Source organism: Rhizopus delemar, genomic scaffold (assembly GCF_000149305.1).
Source record: "Rhizopus delemar RA 99-880 supercont3.6 genomic scaffold, whole genome shotgun sequence".
Lineage (NCBI taxonomy): Eukaryota > Fungi > Mucoromycota > Mucoromycetes > Mucorales > Rhizopodaceae > Rhizopus > Rhizopus delemar.
In genome coordinates this window covers 794508-822466 of record NW_027137832.1, presented here as the reverse complement: position 1 = coordinate 822466, position 27959 = coordinate 794508, and the positions used below count along the sequence as shown (strand labels likewise).

Genomic DNA, 27959 nt, shown 5'->3' with positions numbered 1-27959 from the left:
TATCCTAAAATCACAAATTACTGCACTTTCTTGCGAAAGCAAGAGTAATGGTTGCTTTTTAACATTATGAAAGTTTATTATTTTATTCTTTATTCATTCAATAAACAGGAAAAATGGGTGAAGGCAAGTACAACACAAGCAATACAATTTAGGCCAAACTATTCACTCCACAACATGCAATTTAAATATGTTAAGCTAAAGTGTATGTTTCATATTTAAACATTGGTGTACAAATCGTTGTTTGACAATTTCAATTGAAGACGATGGTATATAAGGAGAAGTAATAAACATAGAAATTGAAAAAAAAACAACAAACCTTCACTTTCCAAAAGAAATGGTTCAATTCTTCTCTGCCAGCCTTTCATTTTTTGCTACTCTCCTTTTATTGACTTCTGCTTCCGCTCAAAAAGTTTGCGTTGTCAAAAACAGTCGAACTGATGACTCAATTACTATCACTCAAGCCTTCAATGATTGTAAGGCTGGTGGTACTGTTTCCTTCCCCAAGAACAGCAAATATAATATCAAGAGCTTGATTAAAGTGACTGGATTAAAGAATGTAAAAATTGACTTTGCTGGTACTATCGTTTTACCTCCCTTTGATCCCAAGTACAAGGGTGGCTCAGCTTACTTGGAAATCAGTGGTGATAATGTTCATATGAGCGGTGGAGGAACCATTATTGGTAATGGTCAATCATGGCAAGTATCATCTTACAATATATCTTTAGAACTTTATTCATGAGAAATATATAAAACAATAGGTATGATAGAAAGGATAACACTGCTCCCATTGTACTTCGCACGACTACTACAAACTCAGTATTCAGCAACTTCAAGATTTTGAACGCCCCAAGAGGCCACATTGCTCTTACTGGCTGCAATAACGTTGTCTTTGAAAACATCAATCTTAACACTCGCTCAACCAATGGCAACTTTGCTAGAAACACGGATGCCTGGGGTGCTTCTCATTCCAAAAACATTGTCTTTAGAAATTCTGAACTTACTGTGGGTGATGACTGTACGGCCATTAGTACCACTGTCTCCAACCTCACAGTAACAGGTGTCAAGTGCTTTGAAGGTCACGGCTACAGTATTGGATCCCTTGGTCGCGGTGCTCAACCTGATTTTGTAAACAACGTTCGTTTCATCAACAATGAATGCCACAGTTGTCAAAATGGTATTCGTATCAAGACTGTTCCTGGCGGAAAAGGTGCTGTCTCAGACATTCGTTTCCAAGACATTAAACTTTTCGATACTGAAAATCCCATTGCAATCACTACTCATTATTTCTGTCAACAGAACAAGAACTGTGGCAACACGCAATCCTTGACAATAAGCAATGTTGTTATTGATAAAATTACTGGGTAGAAACAAAAATTAAAAAGGCCATGATCGCATTACTAACATTTTTTTTGTTCTATAGAACAACTTCCAAGAAAGATCTGCCTGTTATGAGTATTGACTGTTCCAAGAATGGCCTTTGCAAAGGTTTCTCAGTTACCAACGTCAATATCAAAAAGAACCCTACCACCAAGAAGAACGTGTGTAACTTCCTTGTAGGATCTGATAAAATCCCTCTCTGTAAGCAATAATCAACTTGTCTGATTGAATCTTTGGATATTTAGATCTTTTATACTCCCCACATGCATTTTAAATTGTTAAAAACAAATAAATTTTTTTATACAAGCACAATACCAACTGTTCCCTAATTTATCCTCTGACTTTAAGTCATGAATTAACGATACACGAGTCTATCAAATGGAATACTGAACACATACGCCACAACCCAATGAACAAACAAAAATCAAGATATGGCCAGGGCTTGGACTGGAAATCAATTTTTATTATGGATGAAAGGTGTAATCTATTATTTTTGGGCTAAAAAAGAAGGGAGAGGGGATGGTGAGCTAGAGACTTGCGAAAAAACCTCTCTGGTTTTCAATAGATACTCAATCACAAGAAATTGGGGGCTTTTCAATAAAATGGTCTAAAGCGTAACACAAAACGATGTTTATTCATTTTGTTTAGCGGGATTTTAGTTTGTGCTTTATTTTCTCATTCTTTTTTAACATGAGTTGGAGTGAACTTCCGGCCGAGATACTTTATGCGATATTCAAATACCTAGACAGTACAGAAAGCACAGGCCAGTGTCAATATGCTTGCAAGAATTGGAGTATACCAGCACAGCATGCTCTTTATGAAAAACTCTGGTTCGTTGGCAAGAACAGAGAACAATGTGCAAAATTCCTCAACTGCATGAAATCTCATCCAAACAATCGTGGACAATTAGTCAAGGCGGTTCACTTTGGTTTCTCATACAATCAGAGATTCTGCGACACGACTCGTTCATATCTACTCGAGCTTGCTAAAGTGTGTCCGAATATTGAAGATGTCAATGCATTCAGCCCAATTCCTGCATTCTATAAAGAATTGGCGTGCGCTTCTATATTTTACTGGAAGCATCTCAAAGGGATACCAAGGCCTTATTTGATGTGCTTTGAACCTATTGATTACAGTATCTGTGTCTTTCAATCACAGAATTCTCTACAGCAAGTGAGTATATCCAAAAACTTTTGTTTAAACGAATTTGGAAGAGATTTTCTTGAAAAGTTGAATGAATTTCCTTGTCTAAAGAAGGTCTCTGTGATGGATCCTGTAAAGCCAAATCAATTGGATGATATACTGCAGCGACTGCCTCGCGTCAATGTGCTTAGCCTTGTGAATGTGGATGATCTTGATGGATTCAAGTATGAAGGATCATCCGTTGTGCCATGTGAACAGATAAAATCAATAGAAGGTGTATCTTTAGTCTTTGATGAGGACATACTGAATTATTTTATGGAAAAATTTCCTAAACTGAAATACTTGGAAATGAGTGTCAGCTTTTCTGGATACTTTACGAGCTCTGATTATTATGGTGATCCTTCTCAGCTATTAACATACATACACGATATACCCAAATACAATATAAGAATGATGCTCCCTTCAGCTGACTTGATTAGGTCGATATTAAAACAGCTGGAACCTACCATGTTTAGTCTGTACTTGGATCACCAAAAGATACAAGTGACTCAGAAAAACTCAGAAGGATCGACAATGACCTTGGTCTATACCAAACCGAATGAAACAATCATGCGATATTTTGGTAATCAAATAAAAGACGTCACTCCTACCAATATAACAGATATACAAGTCATAAAGATACTCGAACAATGTGGAGCAAATCTCCAGTGGCTGCGATTAGACATTACCTCTCATGCGCGTAGTTTTGAAAGTCCCCTTCGAGACGTCTTTCGTTTGTGTCCAAAGTTGAAAAGGTTACACTGCACAGCAAAGACACTTTATAAACTCTCGCCGGATGACGCAAAGTATATGCAAGCGAGTTCTATCGAGTCACTATCACTTGACGCCGAGATGGCACTAGAAGATGCATTTTTACAATTGTCTGTCTTACTCCCTTCCCTTAAACGACTAAAGGTGAATATCAACACTTTATTACATTATCAAAAGAACGAGTGCTTTACACTAGATATGCCTTCTACAACATTTGAGTATCTTTATCTTTGCTTGCGTGAACCTCCGTTTAATAAGGGATTGAATGGTATGAAAAATCAAGAGTCCATTATCATTAAAATACTTTGTAAATCAGTCAGCGGAAAAGTATATAAATTAAATGGAAGCTTTATTGAAGAATATCCTAATCCATCTGCTTCCCCTGATGTCTTTATTAGGTGTCAAGATATACAAACTATTTCTTTAAAATTGGGTGAACAGTTTGTCTCATTCTCACTAAAGCAGTAATAAAGACCCTTCTTTTGACAAGGCTCGAGAACCTTTAATTAAAACTCAATTATACTTGATGTTAATTAAGTCCTACTAAAATAAGTCATCATACAATAACAAAAAGAAAGAGAGCATATAAATAGCAAAAGATACTTTTTTTCTTGTTCCTCTTTAAATAATTTTTTTTCTTTTATAAAATGTATACAAAATGGCTACAAATCTTAATTTTGAGTCACGTTATTATATCCATTGAAGCAGCTGCTTTACCCTTTCAGCATACAACATTAAATAGACACATTCAATTACCATTATTAAAACGAAACCCTGGATCACTTCTCAAGAGATCCGTGGGTGACATCAGTACTTTAGAGCTGTATAATGAATTAAAAACAGAATATCTGATAAAAATGTCTATTGGCACGCCTCCACAAGAGTTTATTGTCGCATTTGATACAGGAAGGTGATTATATCTTTAGAAATCGTGTGGGATGTGTCCACTTATTTTTTTCTTTACAAAAGTTCGGATACGTGGGTTCCTTCAGTTGAATGCCCAAAGGAAGAGTGTACCTCTGTCACATTCAACTCTAGTTTATCATCCACGTTCAAACCTGCCAACATGTCGTTCAATATCACCTATGGTCAAGGCCATATTGCTGCAAAATACGTAAAGGACACCATGCGTCTGGGCAACACATCTGTTGAAGAACAGATGTTTGGCCTGGCTACGTCTGTAGGAGGTCGAATCATAGCGCCTACTGACAACAACATCACGTCAAACGGCATCTTTGGCTTTGGGTTCCCGGGACTGACGGCCAATAGCAACACAGCCCAAGCCTATGATCCTTTTGTGTTTAGCTTAGCAAAAAAAAATTTAATTTCAGACCCCATCTTTTCCGTCTATTTAGGTTCTATGAACGATGACGGTTGGTCTGGAGAACTGATGCTGGGTGCGATCAACCCTAAAAGATACACGGGTGATTTGAAATATGTTCCTGTTCAGCATAATATCGATTACAAATCAAACAAACAAGACTATACTTATTGGTCCATTGGTATTCAGGAAATCAACATCATCAAGAACAATCAGAGCCTATCTGTCAACCTATCGACCACAGAGAATAAAAACAGCACCTTTCAAAACGCCATGCTTGACACTGGTACCACCTATACTTATTTGACAAAAGAATGGTCAGACAGAATCGTCAGACTCGTTACACAACAGCAAACCATCGAAACCGATCCTCTCCACGGACTATACATGGTTGATTGCAACCTGAGAACGAGTCAAATCAAACTAGAGTTGGTCATCGCGTCATCCAGTCAACCCGTTCGATGGCAGATTGACATGGAGGATTTAGTTTTATCTTCGTCATCAGGCGGAAATCAATGCGGATTTGGAATTACGTTTGATAACAAGAGTAAAAATAGTAATCTCGTCATTGGAGACACTATTTTAAGGTCATCTTACTTGGTATTTGATATGGGACAAAAAAGAGTGGGCATAGCCTCTGCTGTTGGTATGAAAAGTAAAGTGACATGATCCCCTGTAGATTTGTATTCTGTTTGCATGTACAGTCACACCAAATAAATTTCCGGACAAAATATTGAAACAAAAAATTTAAAAAATATGGCATGTAAGTTCAAGACCAATTAATACGTGTATACTTAAGCTTGGGATTTCAAGTTTTGAGAAAAGAAAGATTCACATGTTTATTTAAAAAACATATTCATAAAATGATTCTCAGTATTCTGTTGCGCCGCCTTTAGCTTTGATAACTGCTTCACACCGTCTCTTCATACTTCGAACTAATCGGTCCGCAACCTCATCATCCATTCTTTCCCACTCTTCTCGTAGAGCCACCTTAAATTGCTCCAAGTTTTTGACCAACGATCTTTTTCTTTCAATTCGCCTTTCAAGAGCATTCCAAACATGCTCAATGGGGTTCAAATCAGGGCTTTGAGCAGGCCAGTACTCAAAACCCCTGATTTGGTGGGTCTCCTTTCACCATCGAGCATAACCACCTGTATGATAGGAAGCACCATCCTCTTGGAAGATAAAATCCCTCTCCTGATGCAAGGTAACATTTGTAAACCAAGGATGGAACTTATTGGCCTAAATATTGATATATTTTTCTTGGTCTACGGAACTGGTATCAATAATTTCTAAAGGTCCGAAACCTCCTCCCCAAAAACATCCCCAAACCATAGCACCACCTCCACCCCACTTGACTGTGGGTATTATATTTCTTTCGTCATGACGCTCTCCTTCCTTCCTGAGCACTCTTTTTCCGCGTTTACTGCCTTCTACACAAAAGCGCGACTCATCAGACCAAACAACGCTTCTCCATTGGTCTTCCGTCCAATTGAGATGTTCCTTCGCCCAGCGAAGCCTACTTTTGCGGTGTCTTGCAGTCAATCTAGGCTTGTGGGCTGTTCTGTACGATTTGAAGTCAAGTCGATCGACATACGATCGAAGAGTTTCTATAGAGACAAAAACATCTAGCTTTGCTAATTCCACATTTATTTCTTTATAAGAGGCAAAAGGATCCTCTCTAATAATCCTGTTCAAGTGCCTTTCAGTTCTTTCATTTATTTTCAATGGACGTCCTGTTTGCTTGTGAGGCAAAGGGCTGCCATAGTCATCAATCTTGGTTTTTATGTCTTGCACAGTAGACCTGTTCAATCCAACAAGGTCTGCAATCTCTCTAATCGTATGATGTGTTCTAATAAGATAAAACCCCCCCATGCTTTACTTTCTTTTGTTTCATCTTCAGATATAATTAAAGGTCGGGTGCAGTCTTTAGAGATTTGAGCAGACCTTTTTTTTTTTTAATGTATTGATGGATGAGAAAAAGACAAGTGTATTTTGTTATGAGGTTAAAATTATCTTCAATAAATTTCTTTGTCCGAAAATTTATTTGGTGTGATTGTATATAATAAAAAGACAACGACAAACACATATAATACAGAAACCACTACTATGGCTCCTGTTAGTAGAGGCCGTAAAGCTTCAAAGCCTATTCTTTCTAACGAACAAATACAAATCTTAACTGCACAGTTTAATACTCAACGTCGACGACTTGTATGCACCAACTGTAAAGAAACTAACTCCTTTCATCGCAATGGATCCATAGCTGGTGACCCTCCTCAACCTTGTTTTGTTTGCAAATCCTGTGGTAAAACATACAGTGCACCAACCATGGCTGAGATCTGCGAATTGGCATCCACTACAACAATGCTATCTCAACCCCTATCCCTTGACGCTATGATGGAAACTTCTAACACTCAAGACGATAACCCAGAGGCTATGCCTGTTTCTACAACAACAGCAACTGATATTGCTAGCCTTCAAGCAACGATTGAACGACTCTGTGCCGAACTCAAGCAAACGCAAGCTGAACTTAAGCAAGCACGTATTGAAATAGACATGCTTCGCAACCAACGTACTCAAAATCTGAACCAATCAACAATTGAGACCCACGATACTCAGTTTCCCTCTTTACCGTCAACTGCCCAGTCACTTCCTCCTTGGAAAGATACAGCCCGCCTCAACAGTATTAAACAATCAATGCTTGAAAAACGCCAACAACGCCATATTCAACGACAGGAAAATGCCGCTCGCTTTTTACAACCTCCGTCTGAAAACCAAGGCTTTCAATATATTTATATTCCTACCAAAGCCCGAGTTCCCATCGGACAATTACGAAACCGTCTCCGTAGACTGGACATCAATAACAGCAGAATCTTGGACATTAATTATCCCACAAGAAATATTGTTGCCCTCTTAGTCCATAATGACTATGCAACTGAACTTAAAGCACATCTCCAAAAATTCAAAGTGACTGTAAATGAGAACTTCAACCCATGCGACGGATCTATCCTTATGGATCCTAAATATGAACAGAACACTAAAGAAGATCGTGACTCCCTGGCTTTTATGCATCACTGTGATCGCATGAAGCGAGCTATTAACTATATTCGTGTTCCAGTTAAAACTGCAGTAGCGCGCTATTTTTACAATCAAGGCTGGATCGACAAACAAACATTTACCGAAACACTTACAACTACTGGATCTAAGCCAACGGATGTCTTCTATGTCGATCAAGACGCAGATATGAACATCTCAGACCTCGATGACAATATCTCCCAATTATAATGAGTACAGTCTCAATCTCATTATTCAATGCTACTGGCCTGCCAAAACAAGCTATATCACCAATCCTTAAATTAGCTGAATCATCTTCTGTTTTACTAATTACTGAATCATGGCTACTCCCACCGAACAAATACCCTACATCATGGAAACAATTTCATACCTATGGTCAACCTATCCAATCATTCAAGCATCGAGGTAGTCTTGGAATTGCCCTACTAATCAACCCACTTACTAGCGCTACTGTTCAACACATCCCACACAAAAACCCGTTATTAGCTAAGTATACATTATCATTCATTATATCTAAGATACTAGTTCACTGTCTATATCTTCCTCCTTCTCTTTCACACACAGAGGTTTCCAATATTCTACAACAATTACCTTTAGAGTTCCCCAATACAACATCAACCATAGTTTGTGGCGATCTAAATGCACGAATGGGAATATATACTGGTGACACACTCTTTAACTATCGTGGACGGCTACTACATGATTGGATACAGTCAAACAATATGATTACATGGAATGAGCGTTTAAAATATGGACGTCCTACTTCTATTACATATCATGGCAACAGTATCATTGACTATTTTATCAGTACAACGGAACTCACCGAACCAAAGCTAGTTATACGGGATGATCTATCACTCGATTCCAATCATAAATTTATGACGCTATCCTTTCAAACTAATATTCCTGGTAGCAATCTTCTTCCTCCAAAGAGGCTCACATGGCATTTGGGAAAGCTAAAGGACGATAAAAAGGTGACTACATATCAACAGGTATTCACAAACCTTACTGCTGATTTGATTCCACACCCTCCACCTCTTTTGCCCGATAGAAGCTCTGCCATTAATTATATCGAGGATTTTAACTCTGCTATCTGTCAAGCCATATACCAATCTCTGGATCAAGTATGGGGAAAAAGCGACCAGCAAAAAGATGCCGAGTTACAAAAATTCTGGACAATTGAACTACAAGATACTTTTAATCTCAAAGAATACTATTACAGAAAATGGAGAAAAGCACAAGGGTTAAACCGCCTCAAATACTGGCTCCTACACCAGGAAACAAAAGCACTACTAAGAAGGATGGTACTACGACGACGAAGAAAAACATGGCATAATTTCTGCGAGAGAATGGAACAAGGAGAGTATACAAAATCTATTGCAAGATTTTGCAAAATACGTAAAAATAGAAACCTAAAACCCTCTTTTACTACTTTAGAAGGCCCCCAGCATGCTGCTAATTTAATGGCATCTCATCTAAATTCTATCTATGCTGGACACCTACTTCATGAAACTGAACCCAGGCTTCATATTCAACAAGATTGCTCTGCTACATCTGCTAGAGAAACCTGTCCTATTCTATTAGACGACATACTCTCATCAATCAAACAATTACCCTCCAAAAAAGCTCCAGGTTCTGACCATATCCGACAAGAAATGTTACTACCTATACAAGACCGTCTTTCACATCTATTACTCTTCTTATTCCAACTATGTTGGTCGTGGTCATATACACCAGAAGACTGGAGAGTCGCCCAAGTAGTACCAATTTACAAAAAGGATGACCCTACCGAACCTAGCAACTATAGACCCATTAGTCTCACCTCCATATTTCGCAAAATACTGGAGCGCTGTCTATATCAATTCCTTGTTGACAATAGTCCTCCACTAGATCTAGCTCAATGTGGGTTTCGTGAAGCCAGAGGATCGTTAGACCAAGCTTTATGTTTAGCTGAAATTTGCAATATTCTTCGCCGACACCATCGCGTTACCCCAGTTCTCGCTTTCTTAGACATTAAATCGGCATACGATACCGTAGACCGCAATTATATATGGCAGAAATTAGAGCACACAGCACCTACGGCTCTCCTATGTCTAATTCGAAACTTATTCGATGATGTCCAAATAGAAGTTTTGCTCAACAATGCCACCTCCACTCGATTTTCACCTGTCACGGGCGTCTTACAAGGATCTATACTCTCGCCCTTTCTTTATTCTATATATATTAATGACTTACCCAAGACACTACGCCCACAACCAATAGAAGAAGGCCTCTCTCCCGTCCAACTGCCCCCCCCATGAATTGTCTTTTATATGCTGACGATGTGGTACTCATCGCTGATAAGGAACAGATGGTACACTTGCTGAAGAAGTGCGAAGATCACAGCCACAAACTTGGATATAGATGGAACCCAAAAAAATGCGTAATCTTAGATCCCACAGACCAACCACTAAAGTACACTCTTTACGGAGATGTTCTTGCAGCTCTACCTTCCTTCTCTTATCTTGGAATCCCATTTCGGCCAGGTGGATATCTCAACACTTTTGGCTTACTCAGCAATAATATCAACAAAGCACTAGCTATGATGAACCAACTATCGTCAATTGGTATTAACCCCAAAGGCTTTAGCCCACTTCTTGCTACTAGATTCTATACCCAGATAGTTCGTGCTCAATTAGAATATGGACTTGCAATAAATAAGATAACATCACTCCTAGCCAAGAAATTAGAAGATGCACAAAACATATGCCTACGCAGAATCTTTGGCGGCTCTAGTCGATCCTCTGTCAAAGTGATGCTGCATCTAACTAAGCTTCCTACAATGCAAGAACGCATTTATATATTGCAAGCCCAATTCTTGTTACGATCACTAACTCTACCGGACGATACTCTGCTTACCTGCCTATTACCTCATATACGTCGTTCGGACAGTCATTCATGTTGGTATAAGCTTTCCAAATCACCATTATGGGCACAGTGCCTACCCCAACCAGAGCAATTAGACAAACGTACACTTAAAAAGATTCAACTACAGTTCCGGCAAGACAATCTCAACCAGGCGCTATCATCTCGACACTCTATACTTCTTTCTCAATGTCGCCCAACGATATCATTAGATCCCATCCTTTGGCTACCAATGACAAAAACAGAAAGAAATAGATGTGTACGCTGGCGTCTTGGCTGGCTACCAGGCGGCAAACTAGAACCCTGTCCAAGACATCCTATACAGATGCTTACAAAACAACATGCAGTAAGATGTCTCGATATGCACCACCGCTTACAAATGCCAGAAACAGTCCAAGATCCTCTATCGTTCCTTCTCAACAGATTACCAAACAGAATACCATGTTCATCTCACTCCGCCTCTCCATGGTTTATTCGTTGGCCGGTCATCTGTACTATACTTTATGAACTTGACTACCTATTCCATCATAAGGACCAACCGCCACCGCCATTTCAACCAGGGCAAAGATTCCTAGATTGGCTACCCTCTTCCCTTCACTAGTGACATTCACTTGTTTTCTTCACTCTCCCTCCCATATCTTTTTTACCCTTGATCCCCAAAGGGGTTTTTAGTTTCCATTAAACTTTTTATTGATCTGACCAGGGCGAAAACGATGCTATATTAGACATCATGCGCTCAAAATGGTCATTAATTTTATAAATAAAAACCAAATTTAAACGTGTATAATAAAAAGTAAATGTTTACACCTAAACAAGTTGTATTTCTATCGTGTGCATTCATCTAGAAGACTGCAAGTTAAAAAAAAAACAAGACGTTTTATTGAACATTAAATAGAGTAAAAGAGATTTTAATACAACCCATTCAACAACAACTGCTTTCTACGATGGAAAAGGTCTTTTTCACTAGTAATGATTTCCGCAACATGATCATCTCCCAGTGCGTTATGGACATTGTCATTTTGAATTTCAATCATCCAATCACCAAGTGTTTTAACTGCTTGTCTTGTTTCTGGAAGGAAATTGAGCATCTGAAGGAACGCATGGCTCATGCCTTCTAAAAGCTTGACACGGACCCCATCCCCTTGAGGGAAATCTTGGTCGAGGGGGTGTTCTTGACGATATTTTAATCTTGCTTGTCTGATACGGCCGGCTAAAATGATTGTGTCATCCACCAGGGGATCTTTTTCACCGCACATCATGTAGGTTGTAGGGAAATGAGCTAGAATTTCATCAGGTGTATGAATAGGAGACAATAAACAATCTGTACCAAAATCGGGTGGAGCATGAGGCCCTAGATACACTAGACGAAAAAAAAAATTAAGCTTTCTTGTTGTCTTTTGTAGATGAACTTACAAATGGCCATAGCGCGTACGATGTCAGGTGTAAGGATTCGATCATTAAAATAGGTCATTCGGCTCGTCATGGCTACACGAGAAGCAGCCCAGTCTTCATAATTCTTGATTTTATCTTTGATAGGCTCCTTCTTTTTATTAAACATTCGTCTCCAGCCACTGTCTTCTTGTTCGTCTGTGTCAGGCACTACACTCAAAGGACTGACGTGGCTCAAGTGATCCTTTGTTTGTAAGATGGAGTTGAAAGAAGTGGATCTAAAGAGGTTCGTTTGGGATTCGGCACGAATGAGCGATAATTGATCGGAAGACATCCAGCAGGATAGTTCAAAATCAAGTGCAGGGTAAATTAAAATAAGACCAATAGGCTTTGGAAGTTGATTTGTAATTGCTTTCATGGTGACACCACAAGAGATATTACCACCTCTACAACAGAAGAATTCATATTATTATTTAAAAAGAAAGAAAAGAAAAAAAAGATACTTGCGCAGAATCACCAGCGATGATAATCTTGATGTCATTTTTACCAGAGAGACCAATGATTTTACCTTTTGTCTGTAGAATACGAGTATAAAGATCAAAGCATTCATCTATTGGCCAAGGAAAAGAGTATTCAGGGGCCTTTTTATAATTGACACTAATGACAGGAAGACCAGTGTGTTTAGCCCAGGCAGTCAATGCGTCTTCATGACATGGAGGAGGCATGGCTACAAAGCCACCGCCGGGAATGTTCAGGAGGATGGTATCATGATTGGCATAGGTCTCCATGGGTCCTGCATAGTAACGATAGATTTCAGTAGACGGTTGATTGTTTGGTCTTTCTACACTGATTTGATCACGCAGGACCATGCGGGGTTGCATCCAGCGTGAAAGGTTTTTTAAAATGAAATTTCGATTGGCTTTTTCCCAAGAAAGCCGCATCTGCTCAATCGAGATCGTTGCCCTAATCCTTCTACATTTTTCTTCGGCTGCGTCGGCATATACAAGATAATAAGCTGAGAATACGAGAGAGAGGATATCACGAAGCCATTTTGGTTTGAGTGGCATGGCAGTGAAGAATCCAGCATCAAGAGCGGTTAATATCCAAGTAGCACGATAGAAGCTACGACTGTACTATAAAATAATGTTTAATCAATAAAATAATTCCATTTTCTCACTTACTGATCTTGCGAGTGGATCAGGAGCTATTGAATATAAAAGTTAGAATGAGATGAATAAGAATAGGATAACAAACCATTAAGACCAACAAGTAAAAATATATTTCGAATAAAATATTGAATCAAACAAGAAGCAAATGCTATTCTCCAAGGAGATCCACCGACTAATGACATTTAATGAATTTGATAGTTTATTATTTATTTTATTTTATTTACTTGATTTCTTATTTATATTTTGCATTATATTTGGTAGTTGCTTTGTTCTACCATTCAATACAATGTACCATCTTTCTTAATCAAGTTAATTCCCCCTTCTTTTTCTTCTTATTCTTATTACCCCACACATAATGTCATCAACACTTGAGTTCTTTTCCAACTTGGTGATGGCTTTCCTATTATATGATCAAGCATTCTATCCTTTGTTTTTTAAAGAAAAAGAAAAAGAAAAAGAAAAAAAAACGATTCACATGTCAATTTAAAATGATTTGAAAGGAGAGTATCACATGCTTATGATCGGACCTTACTTCTTTTCCCCGCATTTTTGTACGTTTACCTTTTTATTTCACATGCTTCTCATTCATTTTATGGTTTGATATAAGCTATAACGATGGATGCTTGTACAATAACACAGTGAAAATGAAATACTCTGTAAACTTTCTCGCACTAAAAATTTATTTTATACAACAGAATCTCGGTTTATTTGAACCACTCAACAGAAAGAATACGTCACTTTTCCTATTCCAGTTGAAGTTTAATACAAAAAGTGTTTATCTCAGGGCAGTGACTGTGAATAATCCAAAGAAATTGTAATATTTCATCATTCAATTGAAATATTTACTAATCAAGCTAAAAAAGAAAGAGGAGGTCAGAGTTTCGGCGCGAGGACTTGCCGTCAGTCCTTGGAGGACTATCAGTCATATTTTAAACAAAGAGTGATGATAGCCTTCAGGTTTGGAAAGCTCTTTAATCATGATGTCTAAACAAGTATAATCTGAATACTGTAAAAAAAGATCAACAAAACCCCCAATTCCTGAATGCCATCCTATCTCAACTATTGAATTCTTATCAATTTAAAATCTATTCGAAATAAGCTACACACATACACCCCCCAAAAAAAAGAGAGAGACACTAACATTAGTAATATCTAAAACACGGTTATTGTCAATTCGTTTGATATTCTAATCTCTCAAAAGAGAACACAAGACATTTACTCTTTCTATTCAAATATTTATATTACATCAGTTCATCAATCCTCACACACACACACAAACAGATTCAAGCCATTGAGATCTTTCACAAAATAACACGCTGTACAAGACAACTCTGAATTTCTTTGCTTTCTTTGATACAGCACATTGTATCAATAAACAATTGTTAAAAACAAAACAAACTCTGTAAAATCAAGGGATTCAACCTTAACTTTCTGTTGTCTTTCGTATAGCTCAAATTACAAGCGTCAGTGAGAAAAAAAAAAAAAAAAAAATAAGCGGGTTGAACAGTGTCGAATGTCTCTCTGTTCAAATTGTCGCGAGTTGACATGATTTCATTCTCCACATAAAACAATGTTCCCTTTTTGTTAATTTTTTCCTTTTCTTTTCCCACCCCATGTGTGTACCTGCAGCCACGATAGATTTAAGTACTCAAGCCAACATTGATCAAGTCAAGACAACTCATGTTCATTTGAATTGGAATGTTGACTTTGTTGGTCAAATCCTCTTTGGTAATGTCGTGTTGAACCTCATTACACTGGTTGATCAAGTGGATAAGGTCATTTTGGATACGAGTTATTTGAATATTCAGTCTGTAAGCTTGGAAGAACATGACTTGAAGGTAGGTGTCCATCGACAGGTAGCAAAAAGAAGCGTACGATAAACTTCAATTTATACAGTTTACTGTTGCTGAAAGATATGCAAGCTTGGGTTCTGCGTTAACTATCGATTTGCCCAAGGCAGTGGCCACTTCTGGTACAAAGTTCCAAATAAAAATCAAATATGCTACTACTGAGAAATGTACAGCTGTTCAGTTCTTGCAACCCGAGTAAGTAGGAAGAGAAAGAGAGAAATAAAAGAAAACTGATGCAATAGACTTTAAAAAGACAAACGCTTGGTAAAAAACATCCTTATTTGTTTTCCCAAAGTGAACCAGTAAGTGAAAAACAAAACGATAGTCAACTGGCCATTTTAATTCATGATTGACCTTCTTTTAAAAAAAAGATTCATGGACGCGCCATGATCCCTTGTCAAGATTCTCCATCCATTAAAGTGACCTATTCTGCTTCTGTTACCTCTCCCCTTCCAGTTGTCATGTCTGCTCTTCGTACAGGTGATGAAGAAGCAGGGGATGGCTTGAAGACTTATCATTTCGAGCAACGTACGACCATCCCTTCTTATTTAATTGCCATTGCTGTGGGTAACTTGGTCGGCCGTGAGATTGGTCCTCGTAGCACAGTTTGGTGTGAACCTCAAATGATAGAACAGGCTGCTTGGGAATTCTCTGTAAAAGAAAAAGATGGTTGCTGTGAAAAGTATAACTGATCATTAGTTAAACATAGGATACTGAATCATTCATCGCTACAGGTGAAGCATTGTTGACGCCTTATGAATGGGGACGTTATGATTTACTGGTCTTGCCTCCCTCTTTCCCTTATGGTGGTATGGAGGTAAGTTTTTTTTATTTGAAAAAAAGAAAGTTGGAAATAGACGTTAAAGTACTTTTTATGCAGAACCCATGCCTAACATTTGTTACACCTACTTTATTGGCTGGAGACAAAAGTGCTGTTAATGTCATTGCACACGAAATTGCTCACAGTTGGATGGGTAACTTGGTTACGACCAATTCATGGGTAAAGAAAATTGGAAGAGTAAAAACTATAAAAAAAAAGTAGAAAAATTGATGGATTGAATTAGAAACATTACTGGTTAAACGAAGGTTGGACTGTATTCATTGAACGCAAGATTTTAGGTCGTCTTCACGGAGAAGCTACGAGACAATTTGAAGCTTTAAGTGGTAAGTATTTTTTTTTTTTTTCATCCACTGATGTGACAAGTAAAATGACATAAAATACGCTCTTCTTTTTTAAAAAGGTCTCAAGGCATTGAAAGAAAGTGTAGACTTATTTGGAAGTGACTCACCAAAGACTGTCTTGAATCCTGATCTTCGCGAAGGTGCTGATCCTGATGACTTCTTCTCAAAGGTTCCTTATGGTAAGTCACTGCAAAGAAGAAGAAGATTTAAGCTTATATTGTGTATTCATATAGAAAAGGGATTCAACTTTTTATATCAAATTGAAAAGGTAGTGGGTGGACCTTCGGTATTTGAACCCTACATGAAGGCTTATGTGGAAAATTTCGCATCTACCTCCATTTCTACTGAAGACTGGAAGAACTTTTTATTCCAATACATGGAAAAAGTTCACGGTCCTTCCATGATTGAAAAGTTGAATACCATCGATTTTGATGCATGGATCAATCAGCCTGGTATGCCTCCCGTCGACAATGCGTTTGACACAACACTCGCCGACGCATGTCTCGATCTTGCCGATCGTTGGAACAAAGCTCGTGACGAACAGTCTTTGGCCCAATTCTCTTCTAAGGACGTAGAAAACTTTTCTGCTGGACAAAAGATTGTCTTCTTGGAACGCTTAACAGACTGTACACCCTTGTCTCACCATGCGATCCTCAAGATGGACACACTCTATCAATTGACCCCTAACCACAATGCTGATCTACGTCTTCGCTGGCAGCAAGTCTGTTTGATGGCTGATTATGAACCCATCTATCCCCAAGTCGTCCAATTCATCACCCAACAAGGTCGAATGAAGTTTGTTCGTCCTCTTTACCGACTTTTACATCAAGCCAAGAACGGAGCACAATTGGCTGTTGACACTTACTTACAAAACAAATCTTTTTACCATCCCATTGCTGCTCAATTAATTGAAAAGGACATTGGCTTAGTAAAGCTCTAAAAGACAAATAAAAAACACGCATAAAAAAAATCTGCAAACAAAGCATGATACTGATTTCGCTCTTGAAGAGTGTGAAAAAGCATGTTTATTTGTTGCTTTTTATATTGTTTAATCGAAAAGACCGAAACCCATATCCTATCATAATCATTAGTTCGAGTTATACATCAAACCATCAACTTACATCATCGGATTCTTCCTTTTCTTCTTCCTTGGCTTCAGCAGCGGGAGCATCGGTGGATGCAGCAGCAGCACCAGCACCAGCAGCGGCAACAGCACCACCAGTAGGAACAGAGGCCATCTTTTCCTTACCTTCAGCAATGAGCTATTGAGAGCATGAGTTGGGTACTGCAAGTGGGAAGCAAGTTTTTTTTTTTACCTCTTCAACGTTCTTACCCTCGAGGGCAGAGATCAAGGAGTTCAAACGTTCTTCTTCGGCTTCAACACCAACGGAGGCCATAAGGCCCTTAACGTCAGCAGCAGTAGGGGCGGTCTTACCACCGGCAACGAGGAGAAGGTAGGATGCAAGGTACTTCATTTTCAATAGAGAAAGAGAGAGAGAGAGGGATTAGGTCAATTGCACTCAAAATTAGAAATGAAATAAAAAAAAAATTTTTTTTGTGACTTTATTTCAGGTGGTGTACTGGCTTTTTAAGATTCTTTTTTTTTTTAGAAAATTTAAATGACCGCATTGAACGCGCCGTTTTGCGCAAAGGTCAAATCAAAAAAGGTACAAACTAAACACTCTTTAGGAAACAAAGAGGGAAAAGAGGGAAAAGAAGGTGTGGAAAGCGTTAGAGGCTTAAAATACTAGGATGTGTAATGAACACCAAAATTGTTCAAGAGAACTGAACCTCTATTGTTTTAAATTTTTTAAATGCTGTTTCTCCAAAGTGATGATATTAGACACGCTTTTTTCAAACAAACGCCAAAAAAACAAAATCCGATAATTTTGTATTCATGTTTTAGTGGTTCAATAGTATGTTGTATTTACCTTCATTGCCCAATAAACGTTGAGCATAGTAAGTAGTTCAACTGGATCATCAAAACTCGGCTGGAACTCAAGTCTTTTTTTCAAACCATGAGTCGTCTATTGGGCTTTTTCATTTGAATTTAATCCTTCACACATATATTGCTGCATCTAGTATTTTATTACTATGACACTTGGTAGGCATCTTATCCAAACTCGGGTATTTATAGATGTTTATATACCTGCAGTATGTACAGAAAGAACTTTGATGTTGTTGAATATACCAATAGAATCAGAACATGTAACTTTTGACTTGCTTTTATAAAACTGAACCGCTTTAAAGCGAAAACTTTGGTGATAGTCTAAAAGAAAATCCCTTGACTGAACCAAGCGAGCTCACATAAGTCTTTTATTTGAACCGAAAAGCTTGCGTATATTTTATCAAGTGCTTTCCTAATGTCAAACATAGCACATGATATTTCGTTTCGAGTATGCTTCTCTTTTGATTCACAACGTCATTCCTATAAACTGGTGTATGCAACCTTCGAGCGAGATACATCACTGATAAATAAGGCCACGCAATCATATCAAGATCGATGATCTTTGATGCAATTGAAATGGATTCAGTTCAAAAGCACGTATCAAAAAAAAATCCAAGTTTTATTGGCAATGTAAAAAATTACACCAAACAACTGGGAGCATCTTTGTGTGATCCGTTTCCCTTCATTCCCCGTTTCATGGCCTTTGTGGTACAGATGAAAGCCGTAAACATTTACCAAACAAACAAAACAACAATAGAATATACATCACATTCATTGTCTCGTTTGTTTTATTTTTCCAAGAAAAGAAAATCTTGTGTAATTCCATATCGTCGTGTAAAATGCTATTTGGTTGTTTCCTAAAGTCAATATTTGATACAACATTTGCTGCTTTTTTTTTTAAAAAAAAAATAGTCGTCTTGATGAGGATGAAACCGAGTCTCTTGTCATACAGGTTGTATTAATGAAGTTAAATTTGAATCGGGTATTCCTTTTTTTACAAAACTAAAACGCGTCAGGCTTTTTTTTTTTTTTTAAAAAAAAAAAAAAAGACACTTTATTATTTTAGGAATAGCTTCAGAATGTCAAATTCTGCAAGAGATAATATCAAAACATGCTTACCGATTTAGAAAAATTAAAAAAAAAATTCAACGAGTTTTCAATGAACCTGCTTTGCTTTTGCTCATAACACTGAAACAAAGAAGGCATAAAGAACCACATGTTAAAATGCAATTGTGTATATTACAAAGTCAAATCGGGATAAACATTCATAGTAAATGCGTATTGTATGACACAAATTGTGTGTGTGTGTGTGTTTTTTTTTTCATAATCTCGACTCTCCCCTTTATAAATAGCCCGCCTTTTTTATATTTTCCATGCACTGAACACAACAATGAAACCATCTAGTTTCAAAAGGTCTTCTCCAATCATCTTCCCATCTGCCTCACCCAAGCTCTGCACGTCCCCTTCAGAAAAGATTCCCGAAGCGAAATCGTGGCAAGAGATCGTTTCGGATTCTCGTCACAGTCCAAACATGTTTGGATACGAAGATAATGTGCTAGGGATCAAAGAAAGATATAACGTGTCCACGATCACTTTAACAATATCCAACATAAGCGACACTACAGAAAGTTCTGATATCTCATGGAATGATGATGACCTCCTGTCTACTGAAAACTCTGATATACAACTTATGGAGGAAAAAATACACATGGGCAATCCTCACAAGCAAAATACTGTACAAGGTCCTGTCATTGAACGATCCAAAGAGCCTATTGATACAACAAAAACAAAGATGCATAGATCCATTGGCTTTGGTAAAAGCATTCTATTAAAAGTAAAAAAGGCTGCTGTGGGTATTTGAACATGCTTGTCGTGTCTATGTGTATAGAGCAACCATAATAAAGGTATAGATAAACACGTTACGCTCAACCTTTTAATGAGGTTTATTCTTATTTAAATCTGAATCCTCATCCCAATTGTCAAAATCTTCGAAATCGCTTTCATCTTCTTGGTCAGCAACCACAAAGTGACCGGCGGGCTGCTTACTTTGAGAGCTTGAATGTGAATCTTCTTCAAATCCTTCTTCTGGTTCGAATAAAGTAGAGGTTCCAACCACCAACTCATCACTATGTAGATACAGCGAGAATTAGTTTAAAGAATACTCACAAAACACTTACAGTTCATTTGTTTCATCTTGATCTCCCAAACGCAGCTTCTTTTGATGATTGCCCTTGTTTTTAAACATGTTCTTGATATAAGCCAACACGCCTGGTTTTTTGACCCCTTCGCGCTCTTGTCGTGGCGCCCCACCAAATTCTGCAGTAGGTGATGGCCTTTTGCTCCTGGTGCATAAATAACAGCCCAAAACAAGGAAAAGAAGCAGGATGACTGCTGATGTAACCGTGCCCAAGCTGGCATAAGCGGACCATGTCTTGTCTTGTACTTTCTTTGCCTTCTCCTCTTCTTCTGGCGTTGAATCTTTGTGTGTGTCTTCTTCTCGCTCAAGTTCACCTACTTGACTCTGCTTTCCTTTCACAACGTTATTACCTACTTGCATAAATCGGTTGATCATATCAAGGCATTCTATGGGCTTATCGTAGGGGACCATATGGCTTCCATCTTTAATAACCACATATGTCAAATTGCGATCCCGAGTATAATATCCAGCTAGTTTGCCATCTATTTTCCACTCTAGCTTTTCTGTCCCTTTCTTTCTTAACAAAATAAGCTTTCTTTTACTTGTCGACTTTTCTTTACTCATCTTTACCTTGAAGCCCTTTGATCCATCCCATGTCATATTCCCAATCAAATACTCTATACCCAACGTATTACATATCAAATCGTATTCCCCGCTGTGAAAAATTAGTAACGATTATCTCTGTTATTCTGGTCGTTGCCTCTCTCCCTTTTTTATATATATCTTACTTGTAAAGTAAAACAGGAATTTCTTTTAAAATTTCAGGCAACAGCTAATATTTACAAGAAAAATAAGCGACAATAATACTTCTGCCATTCTTTTCATCTTACATAATACGATGAAGGGCTTTGATCATCATTAAATGCTATGCCAACGGTTGATGTACACTCTTTCCAGCCTAATGATTGCCTTTCTGCATGTATTGCTTTCTTCACTGCATCTAGCTAAATAAAACAACGTTAATTCCTTACTGTCTATTAAAGACATTTACTCTTAAATATCTTGTCATATCTGATAACTCATATGGCCATGATAATCCACATTCAGGGTAGGGTTCATCTCTCATACGAATATCATATACATTCATGCAGACAGTTTCACCATCCTTATTCCTAAATCAATATTATTTTCTTTAATCCTTTTAATTATATTGATTACTTTGAAATACTCACTTTCGTATATTACTATTTGTTACATCAGTCAACACTCTTTCGCAAGAACTAACATGAATTGTTTCTTTTCTATTCAGATCCTTTTGACAATCTTCAAAGTGAGTATTCAACATATCCTACAGAAAAAAAAAAAAAAAAAAAAAAAAAGCACATGTAAGCTAGGATGAAAAACACGTAAATTCTTCTTTGTTACCAAACGGTCTTTTGCCACAAGTTCTTTTTGCAGACTAAAATCATGATAAGCATTGTACTATTTTTTTTATAATCAGTCAATAAAGATTATACATAATGTTTTATGATGATTACTTGATGTTTAGCAGAAATCCAACCATTTCCAATAGCGATACCTTTCAGTTTGTACTGTTCTTTTTCCTTGTTTAGATTTAACAGACGGGATGCAAAGTAAGGTATATATGAGCCTGCAAAACTTTCTCCGGAAAGATACAGTGATTGTTGACGTAAGTTTGGAAATATCGCAAAGAGTTTATCTATAAATTGAATGAATCCGTCCGTTGTCTCTGCCATAGTATGTACATAGCTATCTGAATCTGCAAAACTAAACCCAGTCCCAACCGGTTGATCTACTATAAAGAATATAGCCAAGGTCAAAAGTGACAATCAAAAACAAACACATGTATTTACCATATATATTTGTTGCATAGTTTTGCCATCCTCCTTCATTGATGCTTAATGATAAATTCTTCTCTACTCTAAAAGGTCCATTCTCCAAAAATAAACCGTCCATGCTACATATAGAAGCAAATCAAGTAACGTCATTTTGCTGCTTTTCTTTATTAATTTTTTTTTCTTTACCTTGAGCAGCCAGGTCCACCGTTTAGCCAAATAATCTACAGTGTTATTTTATATTAGCTTTTTTCTACTATTTAAGATTGTATTGAGGCTACATACAACGTTTCCTGGATCCGTCTTCTTTTCTTGCTCAATCATCCAAAAGAATATATTGGCGTTGCTCTTTTTTGACAGCTCAATGTGCCTGAGGATTGATTAGATAAATTTGCGTGTTTTGTTTTGTTTATTTTATTACCCCGCATACTGTGAAAAGCCAAGTGTTGTGATATCAATTCCAGGTAAAGACTTTATTTTGTAATCTTCCGCTACATTACATGTTGGATATTTAGAGCAAAAAAGAAGAAAAATTTACAGGTTGTAGTTACCTTTTTGACAAACAACACCAGTTATTGCCAACAATGCAAAAAGAACGTCTCCCTTCATTAAAGTAAAGAAAACAAAAGTAAAGAATAACGTAGTGAAAAAGCATATAAATGGTATCTAACAGTTAAAACTCCGGTGTCATTTTTTTAAAAAAAGGAAAAAAGGGGAAAGTATAGGATAAAAATTAATATTGAATATACTAAATGCTTCGAAAATTATCGACAATTAAATCATGTTTTAACCATCTAAAATACTGTAATTATTCTTTTTTGGCTGTAAGATAATCTATAGTGGCTTTATTGCTTATTGAAATTTCCATACTTCTTCCGATGACAATCCTAGTTCGGCCAGCATTCCAGAAAGTTTTCCTTGAGAGTAATCCCTTGCTCTTTCTCCAGAAACTGATCTCAACATCACATCGGGACCACATACAAAGATTTTGCGTCGAGTATTTCTATCTTTTGACATGAAATCCTCAATCATTTCTTTTGTCACATATCCCACATCTTTCCAATCAGCCGGTGGTTGTTCCAACACGTACTTGATCTTCAATCTATCACCGTGTTTCTTTTGTAATTCGTCTAATTCTGACTTTAATAGAATATCCTCGAATGTTTTATTTCCGTAGATAAGCCAGATACGCGTATCCTTGTCATTAGGATTTTCCAAAACGTGACGGATGATTTGATACATGGGAGATATGCCAGTGCCTCCAGCAATCTATTTTTGTATTAGTCTCGCCCGATATCTCGTAGAATTTACTTTTCAATTCTAGTACCATGCCAATTTCTGCTAGTGAATTCTCTCTATATTCATATTCCTCCTTCATTGGACCTCTTATATGCACTTGATCGACTTTTGGTTCAAATCCTGATAGTGTACGTGACACTGAGCCATTTTCGTATCTTTTCACAACAAAGTCAATATAGCCATCCTTGTGAGGATTTGGGTTGATAGGTGTGTAAGGTCGCATCACTTGAATCGTATCATCCTTTATATAAAGGCAAGAAGGAATCGGATATGATTTACCAAACTCTTGTTTAATGGATATACGTAATCGATAAGCGTCGGGTGATATTCTTTCTTTTTGAACTAGATCAAACGGTATGTATTTCTCAGGATTTAATGCCTTAGGACCCTTATTACTGGAGTACTGCCAGCTAAGGTATCCTAGTCCTATTGCGCTTAAAACAGAAGCTGCAAGATAAGATCGTCCTTTGTTTCCTTTTGGAATCGCTGAAGAAAATGATCGAAGTTGAAATGTGGAATTGCGACTGACTGCTTTGAACATGAAAGATCTAAATATGTCAAAAAAAAATGCTACATCCAAAGTAAAAAAAAAAAAAAAGTCTTGTTCATTTCGATCTCCGTCCCTGGACCTTTGACTTGTCACAGATTCTCTTCTGAAAGTATTATAACTGCGTCTTGCGCCTAGTGTAATTGCCACTGATTCCATTCCGACTTTAGATGCAATGATATGATCACAAGCTATACCCTGTCTTTATGGAATAAATAAAATTGAAATAATTCCACGCAGTTTATACTTTTTAAATTCATGCAGTATCGATGGCCTGTAAGACTCAGTGAGACTCATGATTTTTTTTTACCTCGGACAAAATTTTATAAGGCAGTTTCCTTTTCGAATGTTTTTTCAAGTATTGGTGAGATCTATCACTTCAGAAAACGAGAATACTTGTTAAAAAGCTAAAGCATTCACCTGTCAGGTCTCATTGTAACAGATCCTAATATTGACTTATCAAAATCGACCTTTTGACGGTGGAGAGTAATTATCCAAAGACAGATTCAAACGTCTAAAAGGTTGACATGATTTAAAGAGATAAGACAAAATCAACGAAGCCATCAACAAAGGCTACTCATTCTGACTAATAGTTGTTGAAATCAAATTGCTTAAACTAGTTTATTGAAAAGAGGTAAAAGTATATAAATGTTCGTTTTCCAGACTTTTTTTTTTTAGATTTGTAACAATAAATGATGATTAAGATTTTTTTTCGAAAAACAACGTTTTATAGCTTTTTATTATTAAAGAAAAAAAAAAATAAAAAGCGTTTAGTTTATCATTTGATTTATAGTCTGCTTGCAAGGCGATTGAAAGGTACACCCAATTGCTTCACAGTATCTACATACATCTGGATATAGTAAAGGATTATTAGCTATTTTTATTTCCCCTAGTTTTTATATTTAAATTTACCTCTTCCTTCAATTGTTTATAGACAATTCCAGCCTTTGCCTTGGGTGCCCATTTTAATGCTAACTCTTTGGCCTTTGATACTATTTCGTCTTTAGGAACAGCCAAATCCACAATTCCTTCTTCAAGCGCTTCTCTAGCAGACAATTGTCGAGCTTGTAAAATCATGTCACGGTATACCTTGGGTGTTGTCTTTTCACGTATTATAGCTGCCATACCAGGAGCGAGGGCTGATGGAAGATCAACTTCATTTAAACACATATATCCTCTATCTGATCTCATTACTCTATAATCTAAAACATAGATTGGAATATCAGTCATCTACTGTAGACTACAACTATATTACCGTGAGCAAAGGCAAGCATGCATCCACCAGCAAAGGCATGACCATTTATAGCAGCCACAGTAGGTATACAAAATGTGAGTAATTTCTTAAGAAGTAAGAGAACGGTATCAATGAATGTAGGATAAGCAATAGCATATTCTAAATCCAGTCCATTGCTATAGAATTTATCATTCCCAACAGTTACTAATGCCATATCAACAGGATCATCTGCTTGAAAAAAAATGTCTTCAATGATCTGAAGTGCCTTTAAGAAAGCTTGACAGAATTGAGGCGAGATACGATTATCACGATTGTGCATGTGAAGAATAAATAAAGGCCCTTCTCTTGAAAGAGTCATTCGGTGGTCTTGTTCAGTAGGAAGTGCTAAAGGAAACTGAACCATGCTTTGATATAAAAAAACAAGTGAAAAAGAGAGAATGGAATTAAAAGAAGAAGAAAAAAAAAAAGAAAAAAAAAATTTCCATTTTTATACTGACATATTACGTTCCTGCTGACAAAACGATATTTCTAAAAAAGCAGTAATTTTATTACATAATCACATGATTTTCATCCTCTGCGTGAACACTAAATCTTTATCACCACATAGTTTACTCTATTTAATGGTTTGGATGAATAGTCGGGCCTAATTATGACTTGAGAAACAAGGGTTTGATTGGATGTAAAGATGTCTCTGGTTACAACCTGTTTAGATAGGCATATGTACAGTAATAGGATGTTAAAATTAACTACAAATTAGATACCAAACAGAATCAACTCCTTTTTATTGTCTTATTAACCATACAGGGTTTATAGTAACCTTTAAAGTATTATAAAATACTAAGAAAGTAAATGGACTTTATGATAATTCTGGTTTTGAATCAATTCCAAAATATCACATAATATAAATTAAGCCAAATGGATTATATGCGTTGATGAATATCTAAAAAGCATCGTAAAGTTTTGGATGATTGAAGGTCAACGTATAAAACAGAGAACACTATTTTTTTTTTCTGTTTTTCTTTTACGTGACAATATGACAAAGGCTTAGGCTGTAATCTTAGTTTTACTGCCTCGGAATCAACTGCATACAGAACCAGTGTTGCCAGTAAATATGATTTATAAGCCTTTTTAAGCATATCAATCTATATACATCATTTGTCATACTACATCAAGTCTAGAAGCAAAAACTAATTTTCAAACTTGCTCCCACGCCAATCCTACAGGGTCCCAACAAGTATGAGAACCAAAAAAAAAGAGGGGAGGAGGAGAGAAGATTGATAAAGTTCATTTAAAAGACGTTAAATAGGAATATACACATATACACATATACACTTGCAGTAATCGTTGCTAAACTATATATTTAGTTGTCAAATAAATATTGACTTTATTAAATACATGAATGAACTAATATATCAATTAGTCATTTTATATCTACTTTAAGGAAATGTAGAATTAAAGTTTCAAAGCTTTATATCGTCCAAAAATCGCTTTGTTCAAAAATGAAATGAAGATGGACAAGGTTGCCTAAATATAAGCCGTTAACCTATAGAGTACATTTGTTTGCAAGCATGAGCTCAAAGAACTGTCGCCTTTCAAAAGTAGTTGATATTTACCACGCCAGTCCATGACATGAATGGTACAGTGAGCATCATTCAAGGAGCGAGGCACTTAATAAACCTTTTCTTTTCCGCCCGGAAGAGCAAAGTTCAACCTTGTGCTTTCCTTCAACTAATAACAAATTGTCTTTTCTGCTATAGATCCTTTGGGTACTTTGTATATCAAATCTCTTGTTGAGTAGGGCACAAGTCCTTCCTTAATAGCTTGACGGACACCTTCATCACTAACGAAAAAAAAAATTCTAGATTCTTCGCGTTAAACATCAACATAAGCTGATATGTGTCTTGACAATGATAGGTTCATTCTTAAAGGAAAGATACATATTTGTTACTACCAACTATATTGAAACACATCATAATCAGTTAAAGTAGTATTATTTTGGTTGCACTAGAGATACTTGTATGGATAGAATGTTTATACTCTTTCACAACTTGTAATCATTGGCTGTTGACAAAAAGTGCTACACGTATTCAATTTGGAGTAAAAGAAAGATATTTTTTATAAAGAAAAGGAGAGAGAGAGAGAGTAGATAGCATTGATATGGATAAATCTATTTATGTAGCCATTAAAAACATGGATAATGTAAATTGTTTGATATTGTATGAAGCATAATTCAAATATTCTTTTGATATAGTCTTTTAGATATGAATTCTTTTTGAACTGACTGTCAATTATGCTGTTACTTGTCTGAATAATCATCCTTCTGGTTACTCATGCCATGATCAAATTGGGCTATGCAAGCATATCTTTCTTGTTTCAAGTATAAATAAATCACATACTCTATGAAAAGTTAACGCTTTCAACAATCACAGTGAAAAATTAGCAGTAATTGATTTGGCTGATAATAATAGCCTAGAGTCACAAGAAACTCGTGACAGCACTACACCGAGATTATAAAACAAGCTCTCTTCTGAAAAGTATAAAAGTAATCCTGGGACGTTGAACGACAGAAATCATGAGTAGAGTATATATGATAATGCCATCATACCCAACTCGGTTTTACCCCCAATAGACAAAACTAAATAAATAATCTCCAAAGATTCATAATTTAGCTTTTCTGTGGCTGCACAAAAGGGGTGGATATTTAAAGCTATTCCGCAA

At 36.8% G+C, this 27959-nt stretch overlaps 13 protein-coding genes across 13 annotated transcripts; 7 read left to right on the top strand and 6 right to left on the bottom strand.

Moving 5' to 3' along the window:
* Positions 1 to 334: 334 nt before the first annotated feature.
* Positions 335 to 1589, top strand: RO3G_08304 (uncharacterized protein; the record flags this gene model as incomplete). The annotated part of the gene is made up of 3 exons (XM_067662894.1): positions 335 to 680; positions 818 to 1361; positions 1421 to 1589. The coding sequence occupies 3 exons, from the start codon at positions 335 to 337 to the stop codon at positions 1587 to 1589; spliced, it is 1059 nt and encodes a 352-aa protein (XP_067518995.1).
* Positions 1590 to 2067: 478 nt separating this feature from the next.
* RO3G_08303 (uncharacterized protein) lies at positions 2068 to 2806 on the top strand (the record flags this gene model as incomplete). The annotated part of the gene is made up of 2 exons (XM_067662893.1): positions 2068 to 2652; positions 2792 to 2806. 2 exons carry the CDS (start codon positions 2068 to 2070, stop codon positions 2804 to 2806), a joined length of 600 nt encoding a protein of 199 aa, XP_067518994.1.
* A 1381-nt stretch (positions 2807 to 4187) lies between these two features.
* RO3G_08302 (uncharacterized protein) lies at positions 4188 to 5320 on the top strand (the record flags this gene model as incomplete). Its single annotated transcript, XM_067662892.1, has 2 exons — positions 4188 to 4240; positions 4300 to 5320. 2 exons carry the CDS (start codon positions 4188 to 4190, stop codon positions 5318 to 5320), a joined length of 1074 nt encoding a protein of 357 aa, XP_067518993.1.
* Positions 5321 to 5782: 462 nt separating this feature from the next.
* RO3G_08301 (uncharacterized protein) lies at positions 5783 to 6526 on the bottom strand (the record flags this gene model as incomplete). Its single annotated transcript, XM_067662891.1, has 2 exons — positions 5783 to 5893; positions 5924 to 6526. The coding sequence occupies 2 exons, from the start codon at positions 6524 to 6526 to the stop codon at positions 5783 to 5785; spliced, it is 714 nt and encodes a 237-aa protein (XP_067518992.1).
* Positions 6527 to 6760: 234 nt separating this feature from the next.
* On the top strand, positions 6761 to 7936 carry RO3G_08300 (uncharacterized protein; the record flags this gene model as incomplete). Its single annotated transcript, XM_067662890.1, has 1 exon — positions 6761 to 7936. One exon carries the CDS (start codon positions 6761 to 6763, stop codon positions 7934 to 7936), a length of 1176 nt encoding a protein of 391 aa, XP_067518991.1.
* A 512-nt stretch (positions 7937 to 8448) lies between these two features.
* RO3G_08299 (uncharacterized protein) lies at positions 8449 to 11205 on the top strand (the record flags this gene model as incomplete). The annotated part of the gene is made up of 5 exons (XM_067662889.1): positions 8449 to 9030; positions 9111 to 9124; positions 9249 to 9817; positions 9967 to 10976; positions 11023 to 11205. The coding sequence occupies 5 exons, from the start codon at positions 8449 to 8451 to the stop codon at positions 11203 to 11205; spliced, it is 2358 nt and encodes a 785-aa protein (XP_067518990.1).
* A 333-nt stretch (positions 11206 to 11538) lies between these two features.
* On the bottom strand, positions 11539 to 13437 carry RO3G_08298 (uncharacterized protein; the record flags this gene model as incomplete). The annotated part of the gene is made up of 6 exons (XM_067662888.1): positions 11539 to 11990; positions 12044 to 12463; positions 12567 to 13152; positions 13201 to 13223; positions 13274 to 13360; positions 13413 to 13437. The coding sequence occupies 6 exons, from the start codon at positions 13435 to 13437 to the stop codon at positions 11539 to 11541; spliced, it is 1593 nt and encodes a 530-aa protein (XP_067518989.1).
* Positions 13438 to 14801: 1364 nt separating this feature from the next.
* RO3G_08297 (uncharacterized protein) lies at positions 14802 to 16900 on the top strand (the record flags this gene model as incomplete). Its single annotated transcript, XM_067662887.1, has 10 exons — positions 14802 to 15026; positions 15085 to 15233; positions 15292 to 15340; positions 15410 to 15691; positions 15748 to 15855; positions 15919 to 16038; positions 16103 to 16202; positions 16280 to 16399; positions 16454 to 16791; positions 16844 to 16900. 10 exons carry the CDS (start codon positions 14802 to 14804, stop codon positions 16898 to 16900), a joined length of 1548 nt encoding a protein of 515 aa, XP_067518988.1.
* A 368-nt stretch (positions 16901 to 17268) lies between these two features.
* Positions 17269 to 17695, bottom strand: RO3G_08296 (ribosomal protein P2; the record flags this gene model as incomplete). Its single annotated transcript, XM_067662886.1, has 3 exons — positions 17269 to 17295; positions 17342 to 17482; positions 17537 to 17695. 3 exons carry the CDS (start codon positions 17693 to 17695, stop codon positions 17269 to 17271), a joined length of 327 nt encoding a protein of 108 aa, XP_067518987.1.
* A 1863-nt stretch (positions 17696 to 19558) lies between these two features.
* Positions 19559 to 20029, top strand: RO3G_08295 (uncharacterized protein; the record flags this gene model as incomplete). The annotated part of the gene is made up of 1 exon (XM_067662885.1): positions 19559 to 20029. The coding sequence occupies one exon, from the start codon at positions 19559 to 19561 to the stop codon at positions 20027 to 20029; it is 471 nt and encodes a 156-aa protein (XP_067518986.1).
* A 72-nt stretch (positions 20030 to 20101) lies between these two features.
* RO3G_08294 (uncharacterized protein) lies at positions 20102 to 22282 on the bottom strand (the record flags this gene model as incomplete). Its single annotated transcript, XM_067662884.1, has 9 exons — positions 20102 to 20294; positions 20346 to 20787; positions 20936 to 20982; positions 21094 to 21137; positions 21196 to 21309; positions 21357 to 21477; positions 21538 to 21653; positions 21844 to 22025; positions 22180 to 22282. 9 exons carry the CDS (start codon positions 22280 to 22282, stop codon positions 20102 to 20104), a joined length of 1362 nt encoding a protein of 453 aa, XP_067518985.1.
* A 731-nt stretch (positions 22283 to 23013) lies between these two features.
* Positions 23014 to 24001, bottom strand: RO3G_08293 (uncharacterized protein; the record flags this gene model as incomplete). Its single annotated transcript, XM_067662883.1, has 2 exons — positions 23014 to 23430; positions 23489 to 24001. The coding sequence occupies 2 exons, from the start codon at positions 23999 to 24001 to the stop codon at positions 23014 to 23016; spliced, it is 930 nt and encodes a 309-aa protein (XP_067518984.1).
* Positions 24002 to 24838: 837 nt separating this feature from the next.
* Positions 24839 to 25644, bottom strand: RO3G_08292 (uncharacterized protein; the record flags this gene model as incomplete). Its single annotated transcript, XM_067662882.1, has 3 exons — positions 24839 to 24847; positions 24920 to 25209; positions 25263 to 25644. 3 exons carry the CDS (start codon positions 25642 to 25644, stop codon positions 24839 to 24841), a joined length of 681 nt encoding a protein of 226 aa, XP_067518983.1.
* Positions 25645 to 27959: the final 2315 nt, after the last annotated feature.